General features: G+C 35.8%; 2 protein-coding genes and 1 non-coding gene across 3 annotated transcripts; 2 read left to right on the top strand and 1 right to left on the bottom strand.

Annotated features, from left to right (window-relative positions):
• Nucleotides 1–521: 521 nt before the first annotated feature.
• On the top strand, nt 522–1,988 carry LOC100263275 (chlorophyll a-b binding protein 6A, chloroplastic-like). The gene is made up of 4 exons (XM_002275516.3): nt 522–841; nt 941–1,043; nt 1,233–1,521; nt 1,624–1,988. Exons 1-4 carry the CDS (start codon nt 651–653, stop codon nt 1,773–1,775), a joined length of 735 nt encoding a protein of 244 aa, XP_002275552.1. The 5' UTR covers nt 522–650; the 3' UTR covers nt 1,776–1,988.
• Nucleotides 1,989–3,752: 1,764 nt separating this feature from the next.
• Nucleotides 3,753–6,497, bottom strand: LOC100242791 (serine/threonine-protein kinase-like protein CCR2). Its single transcript, XM_002274435.5, has one exon. It carries the CDS (start codon nt 6,197–6,199, stop codon nt 3,902–3,904), a length of 2,298 nt encoding a protein of 765 aa, XP_002274471.2. The 5' UTR covers nt 6,200–6,497; the 3' UTR covers nt 3,753–3,901.
• Nucleotides 6,498–19,682: 13,185 nt separating this feature from the next.
• Nucleotides 19,683–19,784, top strand: MIR160E (microRNA MIR160e). The gene has a single exon (NR_127747.1). It is a non-coding gene; the product is annotated as a microRNA MIR160e (primary transcript).
• The last annotated feature ends 925 nt before the right edge of the window (nt 19,785–20,709 follow it).

Raw genomic sequence — 20,709 nt, forward strand, 5'->3', positions numbered from 1 at the left:
AAATAAAAAAAAATAACTTATTAATTTTTCTTTACTTTTTAATAGTTAATAAAAATAAAATATTACAAAAACAAATAACGTAATATTTAATACTATTAAACATTAATGTTCTATTTAAAATTAAATAAAAAACAAACACACCTTAGACTATACCTCTTTTATCCCGTGGTTTCTAAAAATGTGAAAATGTTGAAATTGAAGTTAATAAATGCACATTTGTATGCAATTTTAACTCAATGACTGCATGCTCTATATTATTTTATTCCAAGAATAATGTCCTCCACCATAAAAAATAAAAAATAAAATAAATAAATAAATAAATAAAAGGGGACAATTTTCTTATAAATTTGCAACAACTTGGCTGATTTTTTTCTGTCCTATAGTGAACCACCACCATACAAAAAAACAGATAGATAACGTATCCACGTATTCACATGATATTCTATGTGGACTGCTAACCAGATTGAGAGAAGCCACTTGGCCCAATAACAAGCAAGTAAGCATCCACCTTTAGCCAATGAGAATCTACATTTGGATTTTCCCATATCTCTCCTCCTCATACTTCTGCTACTTATCTTCCCTCTTCTTCCATCACTGCCAATTCTTCTCTCTCACTCGCTCATCAAACACATCTCTCCATTTTCTTGAAGATGGCATCCACTGTGCTGAGAAGCTGCGGCGTCGCCGCTGTTGCCCCATCGCTGCTATCTTCTTCCAAGTCTAAATTCGCCACCTCGCTGCCACTCCCCAATGCTGCCGCCGGCTCTGCCCGGGTCACCATGTCTGCCGACTGGATGCCCGGCCAGCCCCGCCCACCCTACCTTGATGGCTCCGCCCCTGGGTAAGAATAATGGATCAAGTGTTTGATATTTATCTTTGAAGCAGTAGATCATGTTTGATGAAAATTTTGGTGGATGTGTGTGGTGTTTATGTGTTTCAGTGACTTTGGATTTGACCCACTTCGGCTTGGTGAAGTCCCAGAGAATCTGGAGAGATATAAGGAATCCGAACTTATCCACTGCAGATGGGCTATGCTCGCTGTTGTAAGTTTCATGCGAAAACCCAAACTTGGGTGGTTGCTACACTTTTGACGCGATAACTTCAATTACTTCCTGCTTGGTTGTTGAGAAAATGGACGCAAGAAAAGAAAATTGAGTTTCAGCTCTACTTATTTTTGTTTTTCATAAAGCTTAAACCTCAACTGAAATGAGATGGTTTCTGTAATTTTGCAGCCGGGAGTCCTAGTGCCAGAAGCCTTGGGCTTAGGCAACTGGGTACAGGCTCAAGAGTGGGCAGCAATTCCAGGAGGCCAAGCCACCTACTTGGGCAACCCAGTCCCATGGGGCAACCTCCCGACAATTTTGGCGATCGAATTCCTGGCCATTGCCTTTGTTGAGCACCAACGCAGCATGGAGAAGGACACCGAGAAGAAGAAGTACCCTGGTGGCGCTTTCGACCCATTAGGCTACTCCAAGGACCCTGTCAAGTTCGAGGAATACAAAGTGAAAGAGATCAAAAATGGTGAACACTCATTCTCCTTACACTCTAACTCCCATGTCAGTTCCCCTAAATGCCTATACGATTAGCTCATCTCATTCACCTTGCTTTTTCCTCAATGTGCAGGCCGCCTTGCAATTTTGGCGTTCGTCGGGTTCTGCGTCCAACAGTCGGCTTATCCCGGAACAGGACCATTGGAGAATCTGGCTTCTCACTTGGCAGACCCATGGCACAACAACATTGGCGATGTCATCATCCCCAGATCAATTATGCCTTGAGGATGGAATTTTAATTTGATCCATACCCCACCGTAAAACTCCATTTTATCATCTGTAATGAATCTGAGTTGCATATCTTTGATCTATGTATGATAATTCCTATTACTCATCTTCATCCTAGTGACTAGCACTCATCTTAGATCCAAAAACTATTGTGAAAACTGTGAATCTCAGTATATCAGTTGCTGCAATACCAGTGTGACTTCATCTCAATATATTGGGAAAGAATGCTAGTGGCAGTAGTTCAACCAGGATCAAGAGGAATGTATGCTAGAGAAAACAGTATACACCATGTCTGTATATGTACATTCGGCAAGGACTTCTGCGTTTGATTGAACTATGGTTGATCATCAACTGGGTATTAAACACTACATTCCCGATCATGATCATAATCATAATCTAGACTATATTATAGTTTAAGTTTCATTAATAGAGAATTTGAATAAAGTTAATATTTCATTTATAGAAGATACTTTATTATAGTAACTTAAACTTGATTGTGATTAAGTTTCATTTTAGAAAAACTTAACTGATATTAAGTTTTTGTTTATTTATGTTGATCCTAAGACTTTTTTAAGATTTAGATTTAAGTATGTCACAATTGCAAAAAACCCAACTACAAAAAAGCCCTAATAAAGAACCTCAAGAAACTTCAACCAAAAAAAGTAAAAGAACTCTAACTAAAAAACAATTATAAAAAATTGAAATTAACCCTGAGGGGTAGCTTAATTGGTCTGACCTTGAGTTTGCTCTCCAATGGTCACCAATTCGAGTCCCCTCAAGATCACTAAAGGCTTACCTGATTGTCAACTTCAAGACCCTGTGGGATTAATCGAGATGCACGTAAGCTGATACGAACATCCACGATTATTAGAAAAGAAAAAATTATACAAAGTTGACATTTAAAAAAACTACAAAAAATAATACCAAAAAACATATAAAATAACCAAAAACTGAAAATTGAAAAAAAGATAAATATAAAAAACCCTAACAAAAAACCAAAAACTAAAAAAAAAAAGAAAAGAAAAGAAAACAACAACAACAATTGCAAAAATCTCTAAAAAGAAAAAACCTCTAACAAAAAATATTAGAAATCCTAAAAATATAATAAAAAATAAATAAATAAAAACACTTACAAACCCCTACAAAAAACAGGTACAAAAAATCTCAACTAAAAATAATAATGAAAAAACCACCTTAAAAGGAAATCATAAAAATTGCAAAGAATTTTGAAAATAAAAAAATAAAAAAAATAAAAGAAAAAAGAAAAAAACTATTTGAAATCTAAAAGCAAATTACTTTAAAATGAAATTAAAAAAATAAACTGAGCATAACATATGAAAACAGAAATTGATGAAGTCAAAGTAATGTTTTTTTTTTTTTTTAAGTATTCTGAAAAAGAGAAAGGGGTTATTATAATAATGAAATAAAAGTTATAAATTTAGTTTTAATTGTTTGGTTAAGAGACAAAACAATGTCGGCTAAGTAGATGCTTTGTGTCTCTACGGAGTCTAGCGCAAAGTAGATTCTTAATTCATTAATCACCATAACAGCTTTCTTCAAGATTCAGCCACATGACTCACATCTTGTCACGTGAGAGTTCCACACAATGTATGATGGATCCATCTCATTATTTTATTATTATTCTTTCTGTTGATCAATGATTGATTTTTTTTGGATGATCATGAAAAAGGTCATTGGCCGTATTTTGTGCGGATCCAATATTATGTTTTAATACTTGAAAATATTTCTGTTTTTTATATAAATATGAATCTTTTTTTAACTCTAGAATAATAGTTTTTTTGAATTTAAAACGAATAATATTTACACGTAGGCACAGTTATAAATGCAATTTTTACTTAAAAATATTTTGAAAAAAAAAATTTAAAATATATTTTTTTATTATTCATATTCAAATATTAAGTGATTTTCCTTAAATGGAAAAAAAAACTTAAAAAAGGAAAGAACACTTGGAACTCTCCCCAAGATCTGCCGCAGCAATTACGCTCTCCTTCACTTTGTGAAGAGGAGAAAAAAAAATCTAAAACCAGGAAAAAAAATAGTACAAAAAGACTTGAACTAATTTACATTACAGGAGGGAAGCAGCTACAAAAAGCAGTCCCCCATTAAAAGATCAATCCAGTCTTCAGAATCTGATCCAACAAGACCACCACCTCAGGCATGGTAGGACGTTCATTAGGATTTTCCTTCAATGCAAGCTCTGCTATGTCCGCAAGCTTCAGAAGGGGTTCTACATTTCTTGGCAGAGGAACATTGTGGTCTACAATGGCAGCTGCCTTGCCCTGCCTTATCAAAGGAACTGCCCATTCAACAATTCCTGGAGGTGTATAATCCCTGTCATAAGCTTTTCTTCCACTCAAAATCTCTAACAGAACAATTCCAAAATTGTAGACATCACTCTCCATACCTCCATTTAAGTACCTGTCATTAACACTCAAAAGCCCGAAGTCTGCTATTCTTGCTCCCCACTCAGAGTCCAAAAGAATGTTTGAGGTCTTCACATCCCTGTGAACAATTGGAGGTGTGGCTTCCTTGTGGAGGTACTCGAGCCCTCTAGCCGCCTGCGATGAAATCTTCAACCTCAGGTTCCAATTCAGGGGAGAGAGCTCCTCGTGGAGATGGTCGTGCAGCGTTCCATGAGGCATGAATTCGTAGACTAATAGCCTCTCCCCCATTTCAGCGCAATAACCCAACAAGTTCACAATATTGTTATGCCTAACATTGCATAGAATTTCCAGTTCTGCTTCGAAGTCTCGGCTGTTGGTATGAATTATGGTAGCAGCATTAGCCCTCTTGACTGCTACTTGCCTACCATCTGCAAGAACCGCTTTGTAGACAAAGCCGTAGCTTCCTCGACCAAGCTCATTGAACTCCTTGAAACCATTTGTAGCGTCTTTTAGCTCCGAGAGCCTGAACACCTGTGTTGTTCCAACACATGGGGTCACAGGGAGAGGGGTTTGTGGATCAGGGCTGGGGTCAGCCTCCACCCCTGGCTTGCTTACACAAGAGATGCACCATTTTTTCTCCTTCTCTTCATTCTTAGACTCAATCATCCTGGGAAGAAGACAACACAGAGACAAAACTAGTATGGAACCCAATGCAGATGATCCAATAATGAGGATTAGTTTCTTCATTTCATGCCGCTCCTGAGGCGAAATATCCGATGAAGGAGGAAGACCACAAACATCCCAACAAGAGCTGTTCTGGCAGAGAGAACAAGCAATGCACATCCTATCTGCATTCTCAGTACACACACTAGAAGGGAAAAAGCCTTCAGAACAATTTGAACCACAAGGCAAGCAGATTTTCAAATCCTTTCTAACGCACAAGCTCATCAAGTCCGGCTCATTGAGTATGCTTGCGTTAAATGCAAATTTGCCATCGCCACATCCACCCGATGAACAAACTCCTGGACTGCATAACTGCAAAGGAGGATTATAATCCTGAGTAGACTGCAAATGAACACCCCAGCAATCAAGAATCAGATCAACTTCTCTAACACCACATATGGTGAAATCAGAGGATGCAATTGCAATAAACCCAGATCCCTTTGGGACCACTGCACCATCAATGTTCCCCCAACATTGGACTTCATGATCATCCTTTAGAACCCCGCAGAAGTGACTGGCGCCGGCTGATAAACCCACAAAATTAGTCCCCACCGGTGGAGCTCCAAATTCATCAGCATCACCCCAGCATTCTACTTCACCAGACACAGTAGAAATCCCACAAACTGAACCCCTCCCTGAAGCTAAGGTTTCAAAATCCTCAGAAACAGCTGACACGCCTAAAGTCCCAGATTTGGGACCCCAGCAAGCAACCCCACCATCACTAACTGCACCACAGCTAAATCCTTCACCAGACACAATCTTCTTAAACCCAAAGCTCTCAATGTGCGGATCATGAAACGAAGAATTATTAACAAAACCCGTAGTTTTGTTACCATTCATCAATGTTTGATCAAATTCCCAACAATCAACATTGCCGTGATCAGTATTCGAATAATAGGATCCTCTAATGGCACACACATGATTGGATCCAGCCGCAATTTGCATATAGGAAGTATACCGGAAACCCCGAGGAACGAGATCTCTACCTGAATTTGACAAGTCCCAGCAATAGGCCTGAGAAGTGTTCGATGTAATACCGCACATGAACCCCTCGCCACCCGAGAGAGACGCCATTGGAGGAAGAGAACTAATATACGGCGATGACAAAGACGAGGACTCGTTTTTGTTCCTTTGCCAACATATGACCTCTTGCTTGCCACCCGCATCAATGGCGCAAAAGAAACCATTGTCACCGAATGCAGCTGCAATTGGGGCCATAGATCCATACCCAGAAGCAGGAACGAAGAACAAAGAAAAAAGAAGAGAGAAACGTGTTAGAAATAGGATCGGCATTGTGGGTTTGAAGTGAGGAGCTTGTATTAGGCATTGGGAGGCATCTGGTGATGTTCTCTTGGTTGAAGTTGAAGCAGTGAATTGTGATGAATATGGAGTTTCGCCTTTGTTGTTAGTTCACAGTTTGCTTGGAGTTTCAGAGGTCAAACCCAAGTCCCTTTGCGGCCTCAGGAGCAGTTAATACAAGTTGGGGAGAGTGGAGTGATGGACAAGTTGAGATTCAGTTTCCATTTGTTGTTTTTTATTGACTAGCAAACTTGTTATATTATCAACCCCCATGAATCTCACTCCAAGTTAAAGCAAATAAGTTCTTGATTTTGATCATCCAAATCAAGCATATTCAAGTTGAATGATTTTCTTATTTTCTTAAGCTGACATAAAGGGGAATTGAGAAGATCTCCAGACGATAAATGGCATGAACATGAATGGAGAAAGGAGGACAAGAAGCGTAAGGTGGAACAGAGTGCTGGCCAATTTGATTATGATCCTTGTGCCTTTTTGGCTCCCTAATCAAATTGCATTTTCAACTATTATTAAACTATTTGGTGCTAAGCTTATTGCTATCTTTGTAAAATCTTCAATTTTTTTTTTAACCATGTATGAGGAATGATTTCAAATATGATGTATTGTTTTTTTAATTTATATCTAGAAGCAAATTACGCAAGATGAACAATATTACTCTAATGATTTTATGGGAAAACTTGATTCAGTTTTGAACCCTTATGTGGTGTTTGTTTTTTTTACTTAAGGCTTAATAATCTTAAGTATTAAGTTATTTATTTTTTTAATATTTTATTTATATTAAATATTAAAAAGTAAATAAAAATTAACATGTTACTTTTTTTATTTAAAAAAAATTAAATATTTTGATTTTTTTTATTTAATAAAAAATTTATAATAAATCATAAAATAAAATAAAAACCAATTTAACATTTAAAAGCAAATTTCTTTCAGTAAAAGGTTAAAAAAAAAATAAACATCCACTATGTTTAGTTCCCAAAAAGCTTAAGAAAAAATTGTAAGAGAAAGAAAATAGAATGAAAAAATAACAAAAAAAAAACTCAATAAATTATTTTTATATGATTTTTCAAACTTATTTTACTTATTTTTCTTTATTATATAAATATTAAATAATTTTTAAATATATAAATTTTTTGATAAATTTTAATTATATTTAATTTGATTTTATATTTTTTTAGTGTGAAATAATAAAAAAAAACAATTTCTTTTAATTTTTTATCTTTTCCTAGTACTTTTTAAAAACTAAATATAGTTTTAATCTCTTTCATTAATAATATATATAAAAAATCAAAATTATTAAATGAAAATAGAAGTACAAAAAAAAATTAAGACATAAATAATAAGATTTAAATACACGCGATGGCATCTTTTGGCGTACGTTTCTTTTAATGGCTACCTCAAAGACCCATTTTATCATTGCAAATGATGGAAATATTTCTTTTTTAGGAAGGAAAAAATAGATATGAATACTCTGAGATTTGAAGCAACCAAACGAGTCTTCTTAAATGTTAAGGGAAGCTTCTTTACCTTTTTGAGTGTAAAAGTGAAAATCTAATGACCAAAAATTGATCATTTATGGATGGAGATGGGGGTGAAGTACATAGAGCCGTACCCTCATGCCGAGATGTGGGTCATGTGAATGAATCCTGGAGAAAGTGGGTGTGGTGATTAATGAATTATTGATGACGCCTGAGACGAATTTTGGTCAATGGAGACAGCACCCACATGAATTTTAGATTTTAGCTAAATGCGTGGAGATTCCACTGTTTTTTCATCCCACTTGAATGGCCAGCCACGGCATACCAAATCTTAAACCATAAGTTAAGAATTTGTTTTGAAAAGCATGCTAAAAGACACCGTATTAGGAAGTCTTTGTAAAAAGGCAACTTGAATTTGAAAATGGATTTTTCTACTCTCTTTTACCTATAGGCTATCTTTTTGTTCACTATCTATGTTTCATAGAATAACTCTATTATTTGCTTTGCATGTGCATGAAAAATGGGTCGTGTTGTTAGCTAATTTCATTTGACTTCGATTGAGCAATGAATACCCTTTCCTTGGTTGATGAATATTTACAAAACAAAGGATGCCTAAGGAGGTCACGGAACCCCTCTTTGATGATTAAGTCAAAGGAAGAAAAATTATTTTTTTTAGGGATTTTAACACTTATCGGGTTTGTTGACGGAGTGACCTTTTATAACCTATACTTTGGTTGCCCATTAGCAAGCATAGCATGGCCCATTGGCAATTTGCCAATTGCCCTTCTACAACTAGCATTATGTTTCTCAATTAAGAATGTGGATGACAAGATCAAAGATGGCTAAGATGTCGAGGCTATTATTGGCATTTGATGACAACCATGTTGCAGTCTTATAATTGACCCTCTTATCCTATAATTATCCTCAATTTCCTAATTATGCTCGATGGGGCTAAGAGAGTGGGTAGGAAAAGAAATATTTTGTGTCGTTTTATCGTGGATCAAGAAAAAGCTTATGTAAGTTTTATTACAAGTTAAATTATAATAAAAAGCAACAAATCTTGTTTAATTAAGAGCAATTAGGTTTAAGTTCATCTCAAGTCTTTCTCCTACTTGGGCTAAGGTAATTGCTAGTTCATTACTACCCACAAGGGCAAATATGCCTTATATACCTATTGACAAATACCCAATCAGATTGCAAAAGCATATCGTATTGTTGAATCAATTAATCCATTTAGGATAAGGCCCTCATCTTTTTTTGTATGTTTACAATGGATTGATAATTATCTATTTTTCCTTGGGAATTGGATATGCTTCAATTATTGATAGCTAATGCAATTAGTAATCCTTAGTGGTAATGGCGAACCTAGGAATGTGCTCCAAGAGGGGCATAAATAGAGGAATTATTTCAGGTGAGGCAACAAGAGGAGAGGTAATGGTATATAGTGTAGTAGAAAACAATATTTCCTTTTAAGCATAAGGTCAAAGTTCAAAACACTTCTTGCAACTTTTTCTTTCTTTTTTGAGAGGGGGCATGTCTCCCTCCTAGTACTTAGCTAGCTCTACTAGTGCTTGGTGGTATGCCATGACATTTAGCACCAATTTTTATCAATTGTGCAAATGAAAATGAAAGGCTAAATACTAATACATTTCACAACAAGATTATTAGTTTATCATCCTATCTTCCCCATTCCACAAATATATAAGAGTAAGCAGAACATTTATCTTATTGAATTAAAGCTATTGAATTTTAGGAGAAAATTAATATTAGACAAGTGGCAATACATGATATAGAGGGTTGATTTGGAAAAAGGTCACACTCTTTGAACAAACCAATACAAAAGAGAGTGGGAATGTGAAAAAAAATTAGGATAAGGTGCTAGCTTTTTTTTTTTTTTTTTTGAAGTAATGCTTCTCTTTTTAGGGATTCAAAGTTTCAACCATGGTTTTGGATTACCAAATTCTTCATGCTTTTTCACGGTAACCCATTTTGGTCATTATCTATTTATCTTATCTTATAGATGAAAACCACATTGAATTGAATTCAGTTCTCATAGTAGTAATCTTAATTAATGTCGTTAAACTTGGTAAGACCTCATAAGAAAATAGCTACACTTGGATTGGTCATCCATTTCTTGTTTGTCAAAAGAGCCTTCCAATACTAATAAAGAAAGAGCTTAATGTGAGCAACAATATAAGATTCAAGGATTGTAAAGGTAATCTAGAGAGGTTGATAATATTGATCTTATTAGATTACAAATATTAGTTTATAGGAAATCTATATATAGTGAATAATAGGTCACAAACTAAATGAATTAATTAAATTGGATTTAATTAATTTTATCTTAGTGTAATGATACAGGATACTAGAGTGCAGTTGATTCTCTCTAGTGAAGGATTGAGTCAACTTCAGAATTGGATTATGGGAAAGCTAATATTTTCCTATGGGTCCTTATAGTTCTTACTCAAGCTCATAGTCTTTGTTGGCATAAAAGTTAGAGAGAAATTGAAGATTTAACTATAAGTGTGTATAAGGGCATTGTGGTAAAAATGCAAACTTTCATAAGAACTTATGGTTATTTATTTTGAGGCGTTGTGAAAAATTAATCTTTAATGTGCATAAAGGTAATTGGTAAAAACGCAAGGTTGCACAAGATTTAGTAATTAATTATTATAAGTTTTTTGTGGATTTGACTAATTGATTAGTTAGATAGTAATCTGGACTAATTAATTAATTAGAACCTAGAGGGTTAAATTAAGTAATCCAAAGGGTTAAAGTCACTTAAGTTCATAAGAAAATCTACACAAACCCTATAAGTTTTAAGAGTAGACTCCAATCTTTCAGAGAGTTGGTTTTTTAAATACCTAACCTTCCATCTCTCCCCCTCAAGAAGTTTGTAGTCACTTTGCACAAGTGCTATGGATCAAAGATGGAACTATCGGGTGGAACATAGCAATGTTTGAGACATCTTCTAGGAAAAAAGATTTAGGTTTAGAAACATTCAAACCACACACCATGTGAGGCCAGAGTTTTGATTTTTAATCGCTTTTACTATGCCTAGGATCTTAAATGCATGCACCCTAAAGCCCGAATAGAAATCAGATTGCCCAACAAGAGTGTGTTTTACTTTTGGAATGTTATATATGTGAAAAAGTACTATTTTTTTATGTATCTCATAAAAATTTAATGAAAAGATACTATTTTTTTAATAAATATTATAGTGATTTAAAACCTTGGTGTGAATCAAAAAGCTATTAATACACTAAAAAGCTATAAAGAGCCTTGTGCTACCCTTAAAAAGGCTATCAGGTATCCCAAGTAGCCCTTCATCGAACTTTGAAAAAAAAAGTTATCCAAAGGCCCATGTAGCCCTTAGTCAAACTCTTGAAGAAACTGTTAGGGGGCCCACATAGCCTTTCATCAAACTTCAAGAAGTTATTAGAGGCCCAAGCAATCCTTAGACAAATTGTTTTTTAAGGCTAAAGAGGGCCCATGTGGCTTCTAACTAAACTCTCACAAAGAATATAAGTAGCCCATTTACCCATAGTCAAATGTTCTGAAATAGCATAAGATAACCAACACAAACATGCCTGAACCATGCGGCTACTAAATTCCAAAAACTCTCTAAGTATGAGGACTAGAGAGTGGTAAAGGATGTCTGCCCAAGATCACTCATAGTATAAATTGGTAGTTATTAATTGTTGCTGCATTTAAAATGTTTTCTTAGAGTGTGTTTGTTTTTTTGGTTTTTTGCTGAAAATAATTTATTTTTAGAATTTAAGTCATTTATTTTTCTATTTTTTCATAACTTATTATAAACTTTTTACTGAATAGAAAAAACCAAAATATTTAATTTTTTCTAAATAGAAAAAATAACATATTGGTTTTTCTTTATTTTTTAATACTTAATAGAAATAAAATACTACAAAAACAAACAACTTAATATTTAACATTATTAAGTATTAAGGTTCTATTTAGAATTAAGTAAAAAATGAAACACCACCTTAGTGTGAGGAGGCATTGAAAACCCACCTAGTGCTATCCAGTTAAAAGTCTTGTCGTATGTTTGATACAATAAAAATATCTTTGATAAAATAGTTTAATATTATATTTAAATTTAATAAGTTAAAATAAATAATTTTTTAAAATAAAAATATATATTTTACCTCAATTGTCATATATTTTTCAGATGGACAAATAAATTTGTCACTTAATATTAATGGAAATAAAATAATTTATGTTTATTTTACGAAATATTCTTCATAATTAAAGTAAAAAATTGTAACATAAACTTAATTTAAATTAAAATTCCCTAATTAAATATCAGGCCCGTACAAGTTGTTGGTCTTGTATCTGCAAATGGGCCAAAAACGTCAGCGCAGTGTCATTGTTGGTTGGGCCTGGCTAGTCCATTGGGCCTTAAACAACATGTTGTATGCCAATTTCACAATTGCGGAGGTGCGGCCACTGAATCGTGAATCCAATCACTAATCTTGGGTCTAAGGGCCTGAAATGGAGAAGAGTCTTGTGGACTGAGTTCCGGATCCGTATTCCTATTATGGGTCCAGATCTGAATCCAAACCCAATTCACATTCTAAGCTTGATCATGACAGAGCTCCCATGGAGGAATGCTCAGACTTGATTGACCCATGTTCTTTTTTTTGGCAATTGTTCAATCAAAGGAGACTCTTGGATCATAGACGATAGGGCTTGATGTTAATTTATCTTTTTTTTGGGGGAAGGGGAGGGAGCAATATTATTAGATCTAGTACATGTAGAAAAGAGAGCAGGGAGAGGGGGCAAAGAAGCAAAGGTGGGTGTAGCATCCACAATACAAGCTGGTTGGTAGGACAGATGTTGGAGACATCCTCAAGGGGCAGGGCCTATCCATCTAATCTATCCATCAATGGGTCCATTTTAAAGTTCAACAGTAGGGGACGAATCTTACTTCTTTTCCAGCCTGGGCCCGTCAAATCATTCAAAGGTTTACTGTTATGAGCTGGCATCTCTCAACCTCTTCTGATTTTCCCCTTTCCTTTCTCCCTCTTCCTTTCTCAATCCAAATCCCAGACACCAAACATGCACTCAAGCACCGCTTCAATATTTTCCATAACTTGAACTTGGCTTTGATTTTAAATTTCCCTTTTAAACAAATGAAATGATACTTATCATGTGATTAATTACCTTGTAAAAATATGAATATCTTCACACCCACATAAACAATAAATTCAAATCTCATCACTCCCAATTATTGGCCATTGTTCATCTGTAAATGATTTTAGGGTAAGAGATCCATGGCAGGCAGGTTGAGCTACCCTCCTAGAAGTTGTGTCAGAGAGAAGAGATGAAAGAAGCATTTGTTGGGTCAGTCAAGAGCCATATGGTCAAGCAGCCCTGCAAAATAGGCTTTTAGTATGAAAGAGTACTCATTCTACTAGTTGAAGCTTGGCAAGTGATTATATATATAAATATATAAAGAGAGAGAGAGAGAGAGAGAGAGAGAGAGAGAGAGAGAGAGAGAGAGAGAGAGAGAGAGAGGGAGAGAGGCTCCTAGCTATCAAAATTTAAAGTTTAGAAGTTAGTCAAATGATATGAAAAGGAGTTCCATAGTGATCTGAGTGGGAAAGAACAGCAGGCGAAGTGGTGGGTGCAATTTTTTTTTTTCTAGTTTGGGTAAATTTATGAATATACCATAATGCAATGCACAGAGGTTTGTCAAGTGCAGTTAACAAAATGAATAAGCCTGCAACTTTTACAAATAATATGGATGTCTCACTCTCTAAAGAAGGAAAACATTTGAATTACTGAATAAGCAGTACTCTCTTTACATTGTCTGCCAAATGACAACAAGTGTGTATAGTGTAATGATGTCCTCTCTGCCTATAAGTGACAGCTATATAGAGAGAGAGTACACTTTTCCTTCATATTCCTCTTGTTCCAATGTCTCCAGTCATCCATCCTCCCTTTGGTCTCATGGAAATATTTTCTTTCAACAGTGACCATCGACCATGAAGAGACAAACAAAATGTTTTTCTTTACTTTTGAAACTATCACAAGTTTCACGCTCAAATCAAAAAGCTTGTGAGCATGGAATATATATAAGAATCATTTAAAAAAAAAAAAAGAAATTGTAGCTTGTCCCCACAATGAAAACTAGGGTTTTGGAATTGAAACCCTAAGAGGAGGAGGGTTTTACAAGTTGCAGGGGGGGGCATAAGGGGGAGCTGACTAAGAGAAGCGGCGGAATATTTATTTTCTTAAAAGGGGAGCAGCGTATGCATCTGGGGATGGTACAAATAACATGCGTGAAGGTTGGGTAAAAATTCGAGGACGAATTGAGTAAAAGTGGTGCTACAGTAGAGAGAGAGAAATTAACAAGACTAGTGGGTTTGTGTGGGCTTGTGTGTGTTGGTGTTGGTGTTGGCGTTGGTGTTTGTGAGTGTACTGAGCAACACGCACATGTGTTGCTGCATCAAGAACCCACCTTCTCATCATCATCATCAGCATCACCATCTCTCTCTCCTCTCTCTCTCTCTCTCTCTCTCAAACACATACTCTCTATAATCTATTACGTGCGTGAAAGTGTAGTAGTAGTGTGCAGTCCGAGGCATGGAGGGGGGAAGGGGTTAATTAGATGGATAGGAGTGGTGTGGGAGGTGGTGCAGTGATGAGAAGAGAAGGGTACTTGATGCGCAGGAGCAGGAGCGGAAGCAGAAGAAGCAGAAGGTGAGGGAGGGAGGGAGGGAGGGTTGGAGTAGAATCTAACCGGGAGACGCTTGAAAACAAACAACATAAGGGCACAACCCCAACTCCAAAACACCCTTTCTGACACAAGGATTCCCACACTTGTTCCTTCCAACACTCTACACGATAAAACTTTTTCCCGTTTTTAATTACATCTTCCCCTTTCCTTATCCCCTCCATTTTTTCCATTTACCATTTTCTGCATCTATGGAAACCAATTAATTTTTCTTTTTTTATTTTTGCCACTTTGCAGCCTTTTCTATCATACCAACCCAACCCTCCTCAATCTCTCTCTCTTTCTCGTTCATTACATTATTTCCATAAATAATATTTGTTACTGTTCCAAGTGGGCAAATGGTTGATCTCCCCATTTCATTTGAATATTCATCTTCTTCCCACACATTGCTTTCTTTGTTTTTTTTTTTTTCTTTATTTTTCCCAATGCAAGGTAGTTCACATCATCAACACCATATAGATATTAACCTTTGTGTTGGTTTTATGCACTCAAGAAGTATGTAGATGGACCATTTGTCCCACCATGACCCCATCACATTGTCTGGCTTATTTCTAACTCTTCAAATTTAAATATTTCAGGTAGCAGTAGTGGCAGTGGATGGGGTTGAGTTTGGGTTCACCAGAGCATCAGTCCAAAACGGGCGATGATTTCTGACCTTAGAATCCGGACCACAAAATCTTCTTCAATTCATGAAGACATTATACTGCAGCTATTGCACTCTGGAAAAATTTCTAACTTCATGCTTTATGGTTATACCCTTTAACAAATTTCAATCATTTCCATCTTACCATACGAAGTGACCACAAATATGTATACACCCAGTAATGATCCATGATCCCTTTTTTCTCCTTTGTCAAGATATCAAGATGTGAATGGTACTACAACTTTCAATCACTATAATGATTTAGATGAAAAGAAAATTTCAAATGAAGATTCATCTTTGGTAGTAATTACACCTACCCCTCACAGTAAGGATTTGACACTGCCATAGTTATCCAAGAAAACTACCTACCACTCTTCAAATCTTGCTTTATAATGAGTAAAACAAAATTTTCTTTAAGTGAAAGATCAACTTTCATGTGATGCACATGATCAACGGAAAGGAAGTCAATTGGATTAGGGTTTCACCAAAAATTTCCATTGACTCCAGAGTGCATGAGCCTCCCTAGAAATGAATGGTGGAATTTTTTGAATCATTAATGTATGCCTTGTCATGATCAAATGATGTTGGGATGAGTCCACCAAGCAATATCTTTTCAACATACACACAGCCACCCATTAAAGATACATATAAAATTCGCATCTGCTTTGTATTAATTAAGAATCAATGAACAGGTTTGACAACACCATAACTGCAATTAAGCAAACTCTGAGACCTTGGTGTGAGAATAAGATTTTGTTAATACATGATACCATTGATTGCATGGAAAACTTAGAGAAAAATTTAATCTAGCTATGTTGTATAAATGCATGGCAGACCATGAGTATGGGAATTGTGGGATCAGTCCCATAGTTTGAAAGCCAACTTTTAAAAAGTTGCATAATTTAGGTCTTCCCCCATTATCAATGACATTCTCCCCACAGCCACTCATACACAACCCCACCCCAAAAAGGAAAAAATTTACATTGAAATAGATCATAAATGCTTCTCTGAGAAAACAACACTCAATTGTGAAAGGACAAAAGAAAAATAAAGAGTTTTTTGGACCACCACTAATTTTGTATTATTTTAGAAGTATGATAAAGCTAAAGAACATTAGATGGAATGTATGGCAGATTATGATTAAGACCTGTTTTGATCAGGTTAAGTTTGAATTTGTTAATCTTAGCCTTTTAATAAGTGGGTTACTTTTGGGATGATATAATTGAGGTAATATCTTTGAGTTGGAAACCCTAACTACCCCAACCCGTCACAATGCTTTTGACTATATGGAACAATTGAGCTGTTTGTATGCTTTTATTTGGTCAATACTCACTAGCACATTCCCTTGATCTTTTTCTTCATCCACTTGCCTAATGAAGGCAAGAGATTATCCCATGAAATGCCTTTTTATCAATCAATTAGATTGTGAACCTAATTCATGATTGTTTTTGGCATTACTTTTAGGGTTAAAATAATATTGTCATTGAAAGGATGAGATGATCTTCCAATTTATCAGAAATTGTTCCTCTCTTGGAGCCATATACTCTTAATTTCTATAGAAATTTTGTCACATTTCTTTCCTCAACAAACCCCAATTTGATATTAATGGTTCTAATCATGAAAAATGGGAGTCTCAATCATCTTGTACGAAAATACTAGCTGGTTTTACCAAATCTTTTAAACATTTTTTTCTTACGTAAAGTTGCAATTGCCCATCAGCTAAATTTGATCTTGTGGGTTGTACTGAAAAAATCAGATATAAAGCTTATTATAGACACCAGGTGCCCTCAAATTTCTAAATAAACATCACCCTACATGTGAAAGCTAAAATTGTTTCAACAGAAAGGCTATGCTATTGTTATTCCAAGGCCAAGGTGTCAAGGTCTCCAAAGTCTAAAGCCCCAAGCTCAATCAGTAAACTAGCCTTTTTTTTTTCTTTGCAATCGATTAGTGCTAGGGATTTGACAATTTACCATTCTTAAGGATGAATAATTAAGGTCATGAATCTATCTTCTCTCAATATTTCTTTTGTTACCATGGTCTACAATTTCAATCTGATGTGATTATACTTCAACTTCAAATACCCCAATTTTCAAATATTTGCTATTCAGTTTGCCTTTTAATTATGTGGTTGCAGTGCATGTGCCTCAAGGAAACTATTTTGGTAGCTTCCTTTTCATACTTCAAACCTAGTATCTTTCATAGTAACATAATTAATTAAATTTTCTTTTGCTTTTGCTTTCATGAAACACAGACTTCTAAAAATCCCATCAAGTTTATGAAAGCAACCGACAAAATGAAATGCTCTTTTCCTAGTCTCTCCATGCGTGTTTTAGGTTGAAATGATGTTCAAATAGGTTAGTTATAGTCATTTTTACTTCAACTTCCAAGTTTAACTAACCCATGTTGGTTCAATAGTTCCTTGATCGTTTGATTTAGATGGTTGGAGTAGTATAGATATATGCCTTTGTCCTCACGCATCGCTTTATTCTTTGACTTTGATTATGTACTTTACTTTGAACTCATTTTGTTTTGTTTTCTTTTAAAGGTTAGTAGGTGATTTTGTCAAGTATATAAAAGATTTTTCAAGTCTTCAAAAAGGAGCTTTATTGAAAATCAAATGGTTGGAATTGCATGTGATTTATTCAATCCATCAAAAGACGTGCTTTGACAGACTTAACCCTGATGGAGAAACATCTCATGCATGGAAGAGAATCATTGGCCATGGACATAATGAGATGGAAGGCAGCTTGGTGAATATTATACCATTAGGGCATGTAATGTTCAACTCGATGTACCATTTGGAGCACTGGGTCACCACCCCAACATAACAAGACCACTAAAATCCATCTTTATGGTATTTGAAGGGACAGATTCATCCAATAAAGTGGAATTAATAATTAAAGAAAAAGGAGGGAAAGAGAAAAAGCAGTGCATGTTGATCAAAATAATGATACACATTCAAAACCATGACCGCTTTTCAAAATGTATTGGATTCTTTCAAGGAAGAAACATCAATGTTAAGCAAGCATGAATTATGGATAGCAACTCAAGTGTTCTATGGCTTGAATTCAAAGAAATTAGCAAATCCCATGTTGACAAACAGCTGATCAGAATCATTACATTTCTTTTTTATTTTTTTTCTCTTTTTTCATGTGTTTTTGGTATGTAGTAATTGTAAATTGGAATTGAGAATAAAATATTTACAAAGGGGTGGAGAAAATACACATGACCAGCCTGACGACCTGTTGTATTGATGTCAACCCCAAAATTCTATTGGTGGCTTTATTGTGACAGCAAAAGATTCTCATGTAGATATTGACTATACGAAAGAAAATCACATAAGGATACAAGTATTATTGTAGCATTTGGGTTAGCTGCTCATGTACAAATGAGGCTATTCACTGTGCTGCTGAGGAGAGAGAGAGAGTGTGTGTGTGTGTGTGTGTGTTTCAAATGGGGTTATGGAGAAAAGCTGGGTGTTGCAGTTTGTTGTTGTTGATGAAGACGAAGATGAGGACTCAGTGGATGATCTGTGGCTAGAGATTGAAACATAACAAAGTTGTAGTGTGAATGGTTTACCATGCTAGTATCTATGTATGGGGGAGAGAACTGTACTAGACATTACAGATGATCGGATTAGGTGATAAAGTGGGATAGATTATTCTAAAGGTGTAAACAAAAAGGGGGTTGAATGGGAGAATCTCTGTATGTTAAGCAAAATCAAAATGGTATTATAAAATGTAGTGTGGGAGAGAGAAAGAAAAGGTAAAGATAAACAAAGAGGTGAGGGAGGGAGTGAGTGAAAAGAAAGAGAAAGAGAAAAATTATGGCTTTGGTGTTTTCTTTACTTTCTTTCTTTATATTAATATATATATATATTTATATATATATGTATAATAAATATAAAAGGGAGTAGAGAGATGAGGAATCCATGTGTTCCAAGCACTTGCAGACAAATAGAGCTTCAGAAGAGAAAAGCAACCTTTGCTTTACGACCCAGAAAAGGAGATTTCAAACACCATAGGGGAGCTTAGGAAATTGCGTGGTTAGTAACCCAACCCCCAAGTCCAACCTCAACCCCAACCCCAACCCCAAAACCATTTCCATCTTCTCTTTCTCTCCTCTCCTTGGGTGTGTGTCTATATTTAGTGGGAAGCAGGGGGTGCAACTACAACCCCACATCCTCCTCCTTTCCCTCTCAAAACTACACACAAACCCCACCAAAATTAGCATACCTGCCCTAGGGTTACCCACTGGTTTTTTTCAACCCTGCTTCGTGGGGCTTCATTAGGCCCCCATCTTTGATTTGACCCACCTCCTTCCTCCTTCCATAAATACCAACCCTACCTCCTCCTCTCTCTTCTACTGCTCCTCTCCTCCTCCTCCTCTCCTCCTCCTCACTCACTCACACCCTTCCCAGCTTGCCATCTCCCTCCTCATCTCTATCTCAAGATCCATCCTTTCACTACTGTTACATCTTCTTCTTCATCATGAATTCATTCATCAATTTAGACTAGGAAATTGAGCTTGCTAATTATTGTATTTCATCATCCATGCATGCATACATGCATAAACATATAAGCATATATGCCTGGCTCCCTGTATGCCATTTGCAGAGCCCACCGGCACATCGATGGCCTTCGTGGATGGCGTATGAGGAGCCATGCATATGCCCCATCTGTGTACTGTATACTGCATATACATCTGTTCATTACTCTTTCAGGTACCCAAGGGTATTTCCGCCATTTTCGACGCCTAAGCTCTCAGGGACAGCATTGTAATTTCAGAAATCAGGTGATCTCTCCTCTATCATCATCCTCTTCAATCTTCTCCCCCTTCCTCTCATGGTTTTTAGGGTTTTGGTGATGTGATGTTTCTCTTGGCTGCAGAGAGAATATAATATGCAGTGGCTAATTTCTAGGAAACCGGTGTTGTATGAAAACCTATCTCATGTATTTTCCATCAAACCATAATCAAGTGACTACACGTGTGACGAGGCAGCTCAGCAATCATGCCCCAGACTCCAATGAATCAGACACCATAAAAATCACAACTCACACCTTGCCCAACCACCTTCCTAGATCCTGCACGCTACTCTCTTGGATAATTCATCTTACCTTTGGTCATTCTATCACTCTTCATTCTTCTGCAATTACACCCTTCTCGCTGCTTTCTTTAATTTAATTATCCTCACTATACGATTATTATTTTCTATTTTCTTAGATGTGAGTATTGAATATATCTTCAATACTTTCCCAAGTGCTTCTAGCTTCCATCTTTTTCACCAAGTAGAGCAAAACCCATTTGATTTAAACCACTCAAACACCTGTGACTAAAGTCGATTTCTGACATGGGTTTGGGTTTAATCTTCAAACCCATCCAACCTCTTTCTGATCATGTGTGTGTAATGGGTAGTAGTATACTTGATAAAATGCTTTCAACTGTCTCAAAAAAATTTCTTTTATCATCAGATAGAGCAAAAGGCATTAGGTTAAGATTATTGATCTCATGAATTCATGTGTGTTTTGATAAATCAAAGAGTAATATATGTCTTAATCCATGTTACAATCTCCCATCAAACAGTATATATCAATTTTTTTATAGC

This window comes from Vitis vinifera, chromosome 13, assembly GCF_030704535.1.
Source record: "Vitis vinifera cultivar Pinot Noir 40024 chromosome 13, ASM3070453v1".
NCBI classification, from domain to species: Eukaryota; Viridiplantae; Streptophyta; class Magnoliopsida; order Vitales; family Vitaceae; genus Vitis; species Vitis vinifera.

Excerpts from the sequence above, each read along its gene's own strand:
- LOC100242791 (XM_002274435.5), bottom strand. The coding sequence starts at position 6,199 with ATGCCGATCCTATTTCTAACACGTTTCTCTCTTCTTTTTTCTTTGTTC.
- LOC100263275 (XM_002275516.3), top strand. The coding sequence starts at position 651 with ATGGCATCCACTGTGCTGAGAAGCTGCGGCGTCGCCGCTGTTGCCCCA. Across the intron at positions 842-940 it reads CTTGATGGCTCCGCCCCTGG|TGACTTTGGATTTGACCCAC; the intron begins GTAAGAATAATG and ends TATGTGTTTCAG. Across the intron at positions 1,522-1,623 it reads AGTGAAAGAGATCAAAAATG|GCCGCCTTGCAATTTTGGCG; the intron begins GTGAACACTCAT and ends CTCAATGTGCAG.